General features: G+C 44.0%; 1 protein-coding gene across 1 annotated transcript; it reads right to left on the reverse strand.

Annotated features, from left to right (window-relative positions):
• Window positions 1-2,372: 2,372 nt before the first annotated feature.
• On the reverse strand, window positions 2,373-11,388 carry LOC114495067 (peroxiredoxin-1-like). The gene is made up of 2 exons (XM_036022600.1): window positions 11,336-11,388; window positions 2,373-3,062 (listed from the first exon to the last, which is right to left on the reverse strand). Exons 1-2 carry the CDS (start codon window positions 11,386-11,388, stop codon window positions 2,423-2,425), a joined length of 693 nt encoding a protein of 230 aa, XP_035878493.1. The 3' UTR covers window positions 2,373-2,422.
• Between the last annotated feature and the right edge of the window lie 1,479 nt (window positions 11,389-12,867).

Raw genomic sequence — 12,867 nt, forward strand, 5'->3', positions numbered from 1 at the left:
AGGAATGCATAAATAAGTAGGAAAACAAATCAATGCTTCTCTCTCTCCTTCTCAAATCAATAAATTTTAAAAAATGAATAAAGCTAGATTATGTAACTTTGCTCAAAACTCTCCAGTCTTTGTATCTCACTCAGAGCAAAAGCCAAGGGATTGGATCTAAAAGGTCTTAGGTCATCTTCCTACCCCTACCTCTCTGAGTCCATTGCTACCACCTCCCCTCATTATATCACTCTGGCCACACTGGCCTCCTTATTGTTCTTGGGGCCTTTGCACACAGTGAGTCCCTCTGCCTAGAATGTCCTTCCCTCAGCTCTTCGTCTCTTCCTCCAGGTCTCTTCTCAAATGTAACTTCTTTGGAGAGGCCTTTCCTGGTCTCTGTGTAATGTAGCACCCTCCCTCATTTTTCTATCTCCTTATCTGCTCTTATTTTTCTTCAGAGCATTTGTCACCAGGTGATATATTCTATGTTAATTTGTTCATTTATTGAGTTTCTTCCCTCATTACAATGAAACTCCACAAAATTAGAGTCTTGTTTTGTTTATGGTGGTGCCCTGGTACCTGGGATAGTGCCTGGCACAAAGGAATACATTAAACTGTTTGTTGTATGAGTGAATATTCAACTATACTGTCACACTGAATTCTGTGATGTGCCATTTTATAATTGTTTTAAACCTTGTCACATTTTCTATGTTCTGTTCCCTTACCATAGGTGCTAGGTGAATTTGCATTATTATGATCTCAGAAACTGGATTTTCTGCTTTAACTTGAGCAAAACCCTTGTCAGGATCATCCATTTAAAACAAGTTTCAGTGACTCTTTTACCCTTTTCCCCTTTCCCTTGTTTCTCCTCATTTTTGCTGGTTCACACTATGAAACATCGGAAGATATAGATAATGGGAAAGAGACCGTGTCATGGGATTTTTTTGCATTTGCATAGAGAAGTTTAAGGCATGTATTGGTGTGTCCAGGTGGTGGAGCCTGGGTCACAGCCATGGCCTGCTTGCCGACAGGCTGCCTCAAAAGGTGGGAAGTTCCCAAACTTTGGAAGGGATGCAGATGCCACTAGGAATGTTCATGGTTCACTGCAACGGGGAAGATAAGTGGTGAGACCCCCTAGTCATTACTTCATGGGCTGCAGTTGGCATCTGGCTGAGACTCTTCATTGAAAAAATAGAATATTAGAAGTTTGACCTCTCTTTTTTGCTGAAGTTGTAGCAATCCCACCCCCAGCAAAGACTAGAGCTGAGCAACTTCAGAAACAAGGAAGAGCATCCATGGCCACCTGGGCCAGGGCAAGCACCTGGGGTGGGGGCCTGCTTTGTTGCTGGGTTGCGGAAGTGTGAATGACTATGGTTACAGTAGGGGCCCCAGCTCTCATGGCTCACTCAGATTGGCCAGACTCAGAGCTGCCACCCTCTGGCTGACCAATAGCCAGCCAAGATGTTGCAGCACCAGCCGACATTTCCAGTCCACTGAGGGCACATTGATGTGGGCCCTTCAGGCCAACACTGAGTTGTCAGATGCAGGGAGGGGAAAGAAATGCACAACAAAACTCTCTTTGTTCAGGTCTCTATGCAAATGTCACCTCCTAAAGGCCTTCCCACGCCTCTCGGTCTGATATAGTACCTCCCTCTACCACCCCTTTCTAGGCCCTGTCCTTCTTATTTTCCTGAGTAACTGCACTATGTGATATATTAACTAATTCACTTACTGCTTATCTCCCTCATTAGAACAGAATCTCCAAGAAGACAGAGATTTTGTCTGTATTGTTTCTCTCCATCCCCGGCATCCAGACCATAGTGGGAACTCAACGAATATCTGCGAAGTGAACGAAGTTAGACATTAGAATTGTTACTGCGATCGTCACCTGAGGTCCCGCCCTTGCTTTGCCTGTTCTGATACAGCTGCATGCCTAGGACACCGCTGCCTCAGGAATGACTCCCACCTTTCTTTCTTTTTTTTTCTTAACAACAGGTATATTGAGATATAATCCAAGTCCTGTAAAATTCATCCTATTAAAGTGTACAACTCTACAGGTTTTAGTATATTCACAGAGTTGTGCAACCATCACCATTATCTAATCTCAGAACATTTCATCACCCCCAAAACCCAATACCCAGTACCAGTCACTCCTCCCTCTCCCTCATCTCCCTCTACCTGTGGCAGCCACTAACCCACTTTCCTTTTTTTCCCCTCAGTTCAAATTTAATAGAAATTAAAAAACATAAAAGGTGGTGCCCCACTACTATATACCTGAGCTGGCCTGCTCCATAAGTTCAGGCCATTTCCTCAAAAAAAAAAAAAAATGCTCACCTCCCTAAACCCTGCAGAAAAGGCCTGCCCCAGACCATGTCTGGCCTAAATCTGAGATCTTGTGTTTTAAGCATAATGATAGTAAAAGAGAGGTTTTGTTCTCATGGCTCTACACTGCTGCCATGACCCTATAATGGCCCAGTGCTCGCTTAGAGAAACATTCTTTGCTCTTGTGGGCATCAGGCTTCACGGTATCACTGCCAGCTGTCCAGCCAGCTGGGCACACTTCCCCATGTTTGTCGGTGAACTGGAAAGCCTGAACTACTCTCAGAGTCTCATGCACCGAGCGGATGACAGTAAGGTTGTTTATGGTGATCTGGTGGAAGATACCTTTTTCATCAATGACAAAGAGGCCCATGAATGAGACGCTTTCAACCGTTAGGCCCCCATAGTCCTGAGCAATAGTGCGCGAGGGGTCTGATGCCAAGGGAATGTTCATGGGTCCCAGTCCTCCTTCTTTCCTGAGTGTGTTGATCCATGCCCCGTGACAGAAGTGAGAACCCACAGAAGCACCAATCACTTGGCAGTTGAGTTTCTTAAAATTTTCCACCCTATCACTGAAAGCAATGATTTCTGTGGGGCAAACAAAGGTAACTTCAAGAGGGTGAAAGAACACCAAGTATTTTCCTCTGTGGTCAGAGAGACTGATACCTTTGAACTGACCATCTGGCACAACAGCTGGAGCTTTGAAGCTGGGGGCAGGGTGCCCAGTGTCAGCATTTCCTGAAGATTTCTTGCTATCAATGGCTCTGAAACACAAATACCAAGACCGGCAGGTCAGGAAGAAGACTCACAAAGCCCATTAACCTATTTTCTGTCTGTATAGATTTGCTTTTGATAGATATGTCATAAACATAAAATCATATAACATGTGGCCTTTTGTGACTAGCTGCTTTCAATTCAAGGTTCACACAGGTTGCAACATGTATCAGTACTTCATTCCTGTTTCTGACTCAGTGATATTCCAGGATATGGACATTGCACATTGTGTTCGCCCAGTCATCAGCTGACGGACATATGGGTTGTTTCTACCATTTCACTGAACGCTCCTGTGGCACTCATGGACAGGTTTTTGTGTGGGTGTGTGTTTTCAGTTCTCTTGGATATAGACCCAGGAGTAGAATCGCTAGGTCATATAAATACTCTTTAATATTTTGAGAAATTGCCAAACTGTTTTCTCAAAGTGGCTGTACCATTTACAATCCTTTCAGCAATGTATGAGGGTCACAATGTCGTCACATCTTCATCAACATTTGTTAATTGTCTGTCTTTTTTATTTAGCCATCCTAGTGGGCATGAGCTGGTAACTAATTATGGTTCTGATTGTCATGTCCCTAATGACTAATGATTTGATCATCTTGTTCCATGCATATCAGTCACCAAACATCCTCTTTAGAGACATATCTATCCAACTCCTTTGCCCTTTATATAATTGGGTTGTTTTTTTTATTGTTGACTTGTAAATGTCCTTTATATAAATTTGGTAAAAGTCCCATATTAGATACCTGTATGTGACTTACAAGCATTTCCTCTCATTCTATGAGTTGACTTTGATAAAGTTCAGTTTATTTATTTTGAATCCACTTTTGAAATTTCTTCTTTTTTAAATCCTCACCTGAGAAGATATGTTCATCAATTTTTTTCAGAGAGAGAGGAAGGGAGGGAGAGAGAGAATGAAAGAGAGAGAGACAGCGATGTCAACATGAGAGAGATACATCAATCAGTTGCCTCTTGTACACCCCCAACTAGGGATCAGACCTGCTATGTTCCCTGACCAGGAATCGAACCTGCAACCTTTTGGTGTACAGGGCAATGCTCCAACTGGCCAGGGCTGAAATTTCTTCTTTATAAGACCAGAGATAATAGGTCTTTGTCCTATTGCCCCAAGAGCTGGCAAGGATTCATTCCTCATGAGCGTCATAGACCAGCTCGGAACTTTGAATCGGCCCCTTTCTCATCTCCTGTGCCACAGCCTGTGCTGATTCCTTCCTTGGAATTCCATCTCTGCCCCATCCTGTCTGCCTAACCAGGTCTTTTTTTTTTTTTTTTTTGAATGGTGAACATGACTTTTATTGGGCAAAGTGCTCCAGATATCAGAAAGAAAATCCAGCATTTATTTTTTTATTTTAATCATTGTTCAAATACAGTTTTCTCCTTTTTACTCCCAATCCAGTCCCCCCTCCCACCCTCCCCACTTCCCTCCCATTACCACCCTCCCCTTAGTTTATGACCATGTGTCCTTTAAGTTTGTTCCTGTGAACCCTTCCCACTGTCCCCTTAAATTCCCTCTTCTCTCCCTCCGGTCACTGTCAGCCTGTCCTCTATTTCAGTGTCTTTGGTTATATTTTGCTTGTTTCTTTGTTTTGTTATTTAGGTTCCTGTTAAAGGTGAGATCATATGGTATTTGTCTTTCACTGCCTGGCTTGTTTCGCTAAGCATAATGTTTTCCAGCTCCATCCACACTGTTGCAAAGGGCAGGAGCTCCTTCTTTCTTTCTGCTGCATAGAATTCCATTGTGTAAATGTACCATAGTTTTTTGATCCATTCATTTACTGATGGGCATCTTGGTTGCTTCCAGCATCTAGCTATTGTAAATTGTGCTGCTATGAACATTGGGATGCATAGGTTCTTTTGAATTGGTGTTTTAGTATTCTTAGGAGAGAGTCCCAGCAGTGGAATTGCTGGGTCAAAAGGCAGATCCATTTTTAGTTTTCTGAGGAAGTTCCATACTGCTTTCCATAGTGGTTGTACCAGTCTGCAGTCCCACCAGCAGTGCACTAGGGTCCCCTTTTCTCCACAACCTCTCCAACACTTGTTGTTTGTTGCTTTGTTTATGATGGCCATTCTGTCTGGTGTGAAGTGGTATCTCATTGTGGTTTTAATTTGCATCTCTCTGATAGCTAGCGATATTGAACATCGTTTCATGTGTCTTTGGATTTTCTGTATGTCCTCCTTGGAGAAGTGTCTGTTCAAGTCCTTTGCCCACTTTTTAATTGGATTCCTTGTCTTCTTAGAGTGCAGTCGGGTAAGTTCTTTATATATTTTGGAGATTAAACCCTTGTCTGAGGTATCATTGGCAAATATGTTTTCCCATACAGTTGGTTCTCTTTTAATTTTGATACTGTTTTCTTTAGCTGTGCAGAAGCTTTTAATTTTGATGAGGTCCCATTTGTTTATTCTTTCCTTTATGTCCCTTGCTCTAGGGGACACGTCAGTAAAAAAGTTTCTTCGTGAAATATCTGAGATTTTCCTACCTACGTTCTCCTCTAGGACTTTAATGGTGTCACATTTTATATTTAAGTCTTTTATCCACCTTGAATTTATTTTTGTATATGGTGTAAGTTGGTGCTCAAGTTTCATTTTTTTGCACGTGGCTATCCAGTTCTCCCAACACCATTTGTTGAAGAGGCTATTTTTATTCCATTTAACGTTGCTGTCTCCTTTGTCAAATATTAATTGACCATAGAGACTTGGGGTTATTTCTGGGCTCTCTGTTCTGTTCCATTGGTCTATGTGCCTGTTTTATGCCAGTACCAGGCTGTTTTGATTACAGTGGCCTTGTAGTATAGTTCAGTGTCGGGTATTGTGATCCCTCCTACTTTACTTTTCTTTCTCAAAATTGCAGCAGCTATTCGGGGTCATTTATAATTCCATATAAATTTTTGAAGTGTTTGTTCTATGTCTGTGAAATAAGCCATTGGTACTTGAATAGGTATTGCACTGAATGTGTAAATTGCTTTACCAGGTCTTTATTGTCCTTCAAGACTTAGCTCAGACATTTTCTCCTCCTCTTGTGGGGGCCCCTAGGTTTCCGCAGAGAGGGAGCTGGGGCCCCATTTCTTGCCACAGGTAGGAACACCACTCTGTCTTTCTTCACAGAAGCCATCAAAGAAAGGAATTTTGTGTGATTGTCTTTCTTCTTGGGGAGTGGATTCTAAACAGCTCTGCATTTGGATTTCAGTCCCATGATTAGCGTACGAGCATAGACAATGTAATATTCCTGATCCTGGGTCATTCATTGGAAATAACATCTAAACACAGGGCTATTGAAAGATGAGAGATATAGTAATAAAGCTAAACTAGTTAGCTTGGTGGTTCCTCAAAAATGTTTTTAGCATTATGTGTGTTTTTTTTTAAATGTGGGAGCTGTCTAAGCACGAGGCACCTGTTAAGTTCTCAATGAATGCATGTTAGTTTTCTTATTTTCTAATTCCAATTCCAATAATGGATGCCCTGTGGTAAGGGGAACCACATCTCCTGTGTGGGCACCCCAACTATATTCCTTTTAAAGTTTCTTTAAGCATCTGATGAAAATGATGGACTATCCCCCAGGAAATGGGCTTTACCCAACAGTTTGTGTAAGATTTGGGTGGGACTCCTGAGCACCTGAAGCTCATCACGGACACAAGGACTAAGGTTAACTGTCCACACTCTCATTGTGGACATTCACAGCAGTGCTGTCCACTTGGTCCGCTTATGCATGAGCAATTCTTACCAGACCATTCAACAATTCTACTCCTTGATATTTACCTGAGTAAGTTGAAAACTTTTTTCACACAAAAACTTGCACATGGATGTTTATAGCAGCTTATTCATAAATTGTCAAAACTTGGAAGCAACCAAGATGTCTTTCAGTAGGTGAATGGATGAATTGTGTTGCATCCAGACAATGAATTATTATTCAGTGCTAAAAAGAAATGAGTTATAGCCCTCGCTGGTGTGGTTCAGTGGATTGAGTGCCAGCCTGTGAACCCAAGGGTCACTGGTTTGATTCCCAGTCAGGGCACATGCCTGGTTTGGGGGCCAGGTCCCCAACGAGAGGCACAGGAGAGGCAATTACACATTGATGTTTCTCTCCCTCTCTTTCTCCCTCCCTTCCTCTGGAAGAAGGAGGAGGAGGAGGAGGAGGAGAAGAAGGAGAAGAAGAAGGAGAAGAAGAAGGAAAAGAAGAAGAAGAAAAGGTGGAAGAAGAAGGAGGAGGGGGAGGATGGAGAGGAGGAAAAGGAGAAAAAGAAGGAGTAGGAGAATGAGGAGAAGAAATGAGCTATCAATTCATGAAAAGACATGGAGGAAACCTACATGCATATTACTGAGTGAAGGCTTCATATTACTGAACTGAAAAGGCTACATAAAAGGCAAGACTATGGAGACAGTAAAAAGATCAGTGGCTGCCAGGGGTTAGGGAGGAATGAACAGATAGTGCACAGAGGATTTTTAGGGCAGTGAAACTATTCTCCATGACACTATAATGTTGAATACACATCATTGTCCATTTATCCAAACCCACAGAGTGCACAGCATCAAGAGCAAACTCAATGTAAACTATGGATTTTGGGCAAGTACGATGTGATGTGTCCATGTAGGTTCATCAGTTGTAACAAATGTTTCACTCTGGTACCAGATGTTGATACTGGGGGAGCCTGTGCATGTGAGGAGGCAGGGGGTGTATAGGAACTCTCTGCACTCTCCACTCAATGTTGCTGTGAACCTAAAACTGCTCTAAAGTCTACTTTAAAAAAAAACATCAACTGGCCCTAGAGTGATGCTCAGTAACTGTGCAATCATCTTCCCAGAAAACAACTGCACAGGTATGCTCCTGAGAGGCATGCTACCTGGAACTTTGGCATGACTCTGTGGTGTATCATCATGGGCATTAAAAATATCGCTCTTTCTGGGGTTGCAACAAGTACTTAAAATCAAGCAATAGCCAGGTTCTTGCAATCGTCCTGGGAATTTTTATTTTCTAGTATGGAGAACCACCAGCAGATGGCAATCAAAGAATACACAACTTGTGTTTGTACTACTCACAGATTTTGATGAACATTTAATGACAAGGTGACAAATCTAAGGTAGGCAGACTTCTTGAATACTGGTTCTTCACAGAGCCACCGTTTCTTACGCTCAAAATGAGCATTTTTTTCACTAGTGACTGAAATGTCTAATCTCAAAAAGTCACTGGGGACAAATTCTTAGAGTCTTGAATCAAACGAGAAATTTGGTTACTCCATGTGAAAATGAATTAGAAGAGTTTGTTGTTTTTATTTAGGCATTGTATTTCTTTTAGATTTTCTGCTGACATCATAAATGTCCTTTGGTGTGTAAAAATGAACAGTCATGTTAATGATTTTCCAATGATGGAAAACATGAAGCTGTAGTGCAATAGGGCTGCAAAACCACCAGAGGGAAGGGGTTTGCTCAGAGCAGTCCAGTGTGTGTGCATGGGGGAAGGGGAGGGGAGTCAGCGAGCGGGGTTCCTACCAAACATAGAATTTTACAACTGGTTTTATTTACAAAAATAGAAATTCCTTCTTTTCTCCTTCTAAGATTCTCAATTAAATCAAACATTCTCAGTAATGTGACTATTGAGTATGAAAGACTTTGTCCTTGTTAGTAAATTCTGGTATTTATGCTCTCCATTTGCTAAAATCCCTCTGAGTCCATGGGGAGAGCTAGAGTGTGGTAGAGCCTTTGTTAAGACAAGGAACTTACAGTTCAGGCATATTTGATGGCATAGCAAACCCCTTTACACGTGGCTGATGGATCATTGTAGCAAACGATGAGTCTGTTTTGTTTAATGATAATATTTTTTAAGAGAAAAGCTTCATGAAGCATTTTTTAAAAACAGCATTGGACCTGAAAAGTTTTAGGAATGCTCAGTGTTTCAGGAGATCTGGGAATGGCAAATAATATTTTTTGGACTCCTACTATGTATTAGGCAATATTATCTCAAGTCGTGTAAATTATTGAGCCCTATACTTACAAATCAAAGCACTCAGGTTCAGAGGGATTCCTGATTTGCCAAGGTTACATAACCAGAAGCTGAGCTGGGATTGGAGCCCAGGCCTGCTTGGGGAACCATAAATGCTACGCTGTCTGTGATGGTTGATGTGATCTTATTCTAACAGGTGATGTGAAGCGAGTGAAACCTCCTAGATGATTCAGAAATCTAACCCCGTCACCTGGGAAGGTTGTTAAAGATTCAGAGTCCCAGGTCATAGTCCTAGAGATTCTGATTCGGAAGACTGGGGGTGAGGCCCCCACATCTGAGTGTTTAACCAGCCCCCCCCCCACTGCCACCCCACCCAGTGGTTCTGCTGCAGGTCTTGTCCCACCTGAAACACTTGAAGAAAACAGGCCCAAGCCAGTGGACTTGAACCTCAAATGAGCAAAGAAGCCTTTGAGAATCTGATGAAAGCTCTGGACCTTTTGTCCAGAAAAATGCATATTTAACACCCCAAACTTTGCATACAACTTCAGGAGCTTCACAGACACTCTGAAGCCTTGGACACTTGGTCTCCTGCGTGTCCCAGTTAAAAGTGGCCTAATTAGAAGCCCCTTCCTTTTCTCCACCGAGAGGTGTCACTCTTCAGCTTCAAACAGCTTCCCAAAAGACCGGTAGTTACAAAAGGAAGAGTTTTCCCAGGAAAATGAGTTCGTGTTTGAAAAGGAGCTTCCCTTTGCAAATAGAGCAGACTCTGGCATGGTGCTTCAAAAACTTCCGCTGAAGCAGAATCAGAGTGTAGAAGGACCTGCAATCATGGTGAGAGTCGTCTGGAAATAAAAAGGTGCGATTCAAACCAACAGCAGGAACCACGGATTAATAGGGGCACAACCAGAACCAAGGAGCCCGCGATTTCCTTTCCCGGAAGCCCCTTCCCTAACTTCTTTTTCCAGTCCCTGGGTCTTCTGTTGGGTGTCCATTTTAAGCTAGTACTTGCACTGTTAAATAACAAACCCCATGCAGGGTTTCAAACGTACATAAATAACATTGACGCGGAATCCTCCAATACGTGCCTTTAAAGGGTTCTGGATTGGGCCCAACAGGAAAGGCAGCAAAGAACACGTGGTCCTCCCTGCAGACCCCAGGGTTGCAGAGACCGATGGTGTCAGGCGAGGGGAGAGAGCCTGAGCACGCTGATACTACATGTAACTGCCCTGCCTTCGTGTATTTTTGTTCCTGGGGAAAGAGCCCATGGCTTTCATCAAATTCTTAAAGGAATCTTTGACTACAATTTAAAAAGTGACTGTTTATAGAAAGAGTCCTGTCTCACAAGGACTGGATGAGCAGAGCCCTGCGGGGCAGGCGGGCTGGGGCGTGTTCCTCAGACGTGGGGGTGAAGACGACGGGCAGGGGTCACGTGCACACGACACCATCGGAGTGTGGTTCAGACTGGGGCGCTGCGCCGCAGGTCCATTCCTGGGACCTGCCTTCGCCGGGTCAGAAATCGAGTGAAGAAAGATCACTGGGTGATACATCCCAGACAGGAAGCTCCAAGATGAAGGAGCTGGGGAAGCCATGAGGGAAAGAGAAGAATGGTTTCTGGAGAGGCTCAGGGGAGCAAGCTGGGAGGGACCAGGTCCAGAAGAGCCTGGAGTCTGCAAGATGGACCGTGGATGTGTCCTACAGGCAGTGGAAGGCCAGAGAGAGGCATGGCTTGTTTTTCTTTTTAGAAGAATCTCTCTGGCTGCCTTGTGGGAGAAAAAGGTCTGGTGGGGTGCTTGTTAGGAAGGGAGACTTGCCCTAGGCTGGGGGAGGGATTATTGGGAAGCAGAGACGGAGACTTGCAGATACTTCGGATGTACAACTCACGGGGTGAGAAAGAGACTGAGAGGAAGGGAGTATCGGAAGGGATGTCATCAGCCCAGAGAAGGGAGGGACATCCTCCAGGGGGACGCAGCCAGCCTGTGGAAGCGCCAGCACTGGGAGCCCAGTCTCTGGTTCTTTTTAAATAAGTATCTTCCACATCTGTTCTCGTCGTGCTCATGTTCTCATCTACAGCCTCACGTATACTCACACGACTTACACTAGATGTTCTAAATGCTTTCTCTGTCAATTCCATTACCTCTTTCACTTCTGGACCTGTTGATATTGGTTGGTTTTTTCTCCTGGGTGCGGGTCATCTTTTCCTGCTTGGTGGTTTTTACTAGGTACCGAACATTGTGAATTTTACATTGTTGGACACCAGATTTCGTTGTATTCTTAAAGAGTTCTGCACTTTGTTCCGAAATGCAGCTAACTTACTTGAGTCTGATCTTTTTAGGCCTTTTCAGGGCAGATCTTCTGCTCTCAGCCATGATGGAGTAGCAGGGGCTGGATCTACCCTCCCACCTGAAGCAACAAATCAGATGAAATGTGTGGCCCAATGGTCATCAGCAGACAAATGAGGGGAGTCCTCTGGTTGCCACAACTATCTGTCTGGAGAGGTTTCCGGGCTGTAGAACTCCAGTGGATCCTTTTGGACACCCTGAACTGAGGGACGGAGCTGCAAGTCCGGAAGCCCGAGCAGACAGAGTCCACAGCGCAGAGTGCCAGGGAGGAGAGAGCGGCACACAGAGAGAACCTAGAGTCTGCAGAGAACCACCTGCAGATATTCAATAGAGGATTTATCAGTACAGATACATGGGGGAAAGGATGTATGGTGGGAAGGAGAGCTATCTAAGTGGGTCAGAGAGAGCAGTGCCTGGTTCTTGCACAGCTCTGAGAACAGTGTCCGTTCCCAGCAGCCAGACTGGAAGACCTCAGCTCACTGGGAGAGCCCGCAGAAGGGTCTGGCTTCAATAATGAGAAGTGATTATTAGCCCTGGACTAAGCACTGCTCTGATTCACTCTGAAATATCTGAAACACAAGGCCCAAAAGGGATCAGGTGATTCTTAAGTAAAAACTTCACTTCAGAACATTATTGAAGAACATTTATAAAACTTCAAAAATACCTATTACCCAACAAGGTAAAATTTACAATGTCTGCCATCCAACCAGTTGTTCAAAGAAGATATCAAATCAGACATATGAAGGAGCAAGAAAACTATGGTGGGATACATACGAGGGAGTGTGTGTGCGTGTGTGTGTGTGGTTTCAGAAGTCTTGAAGGAGGAATAGAGGTCACCTGGTGGACAAATGGCCATACTTTGGCAACCCAGTAGGAGGGATTATTATGAGCAAAGACTTGGACATGAGAAAGAAAGTGCGTGTGGAACATGGAGGAGCTGGGTGTGAATAGAGCCTAGAACATAGAAAAGGAGAGGCAGGTGACCACACTGGAACGTGGGCCAAATACAATCCTAGGACAAGCCATTCCTTCAGGTGCTTAAAATAAATAATATTTTAAAACTTACAGTCCCTCTCTCCCTCCTTCTCTCCCTCCTTACACCATTCCATTCCATTCCAGATCATGCTGGCTCTGCCTTGAAAAACACATGGAATCCAGCCACTTCTCTCTGCCTGCAGAATCCACCTTTGTCCAGGTGACTGTCATCATTCCGTTGGATTGCTGTGATAGCCTCTGAACAGGTGCTATCCCCCTCAGTCCCTGCTCCAAGTCACCTTCGCCCAGAAGCCTTTCCTGACCAGCCCAGGATAGCGCTGACCTTCCCTTTCTTCACTCCAGACCCCCCACCCTCGCTTCTTTTCTCTTTCCCGAGGCACTGACACCCTGCCTTGTTTATGGAGTGTTTGTCTCCCACACTAGAATACCAGCTCCGCAAGTGCAGGGTTTCGGAGTTTGCTGCTGAAGTCCCAGCTCTCAGCATAGTACATGGCACACCACGTGTGCTCT

The sequence above is a fragment of the Phyllostomus discolor genome, chromosome 4, assembly GCF_004126475.2.
Source record: "Phyllostomus discolor isolate MPI-MPIP mPhyDis1 chromosome 4, mPhyDis1.pri.v3, whole genome shotgun sequence".
Classification (NCBI taxonomy): Eukaryota; Metazoa; Chordata; class Mammalia; order Chiroptera; family Phyllostomidae; genus Phyllostomus; species Phyllostomus discolor.

Bases quoted from the DNA above. Each gene is read 5' to 3' on its own strand.
- LOC114495067 (XM_036022600.1), bottom strand. From the start codon at position 11,388: ATGGCTGAGAGCAGAAGATCTGCCCTGAAAAGGCCTAAAAAGATCAGA. The intron at 3,063-11,335 runs GTAAGTTAGCTG...TTTGTGTTTCAG, and splicing joins CCTAAAAAGATCAGACTCAA to AGCCATTGATAGCAAGAAAT.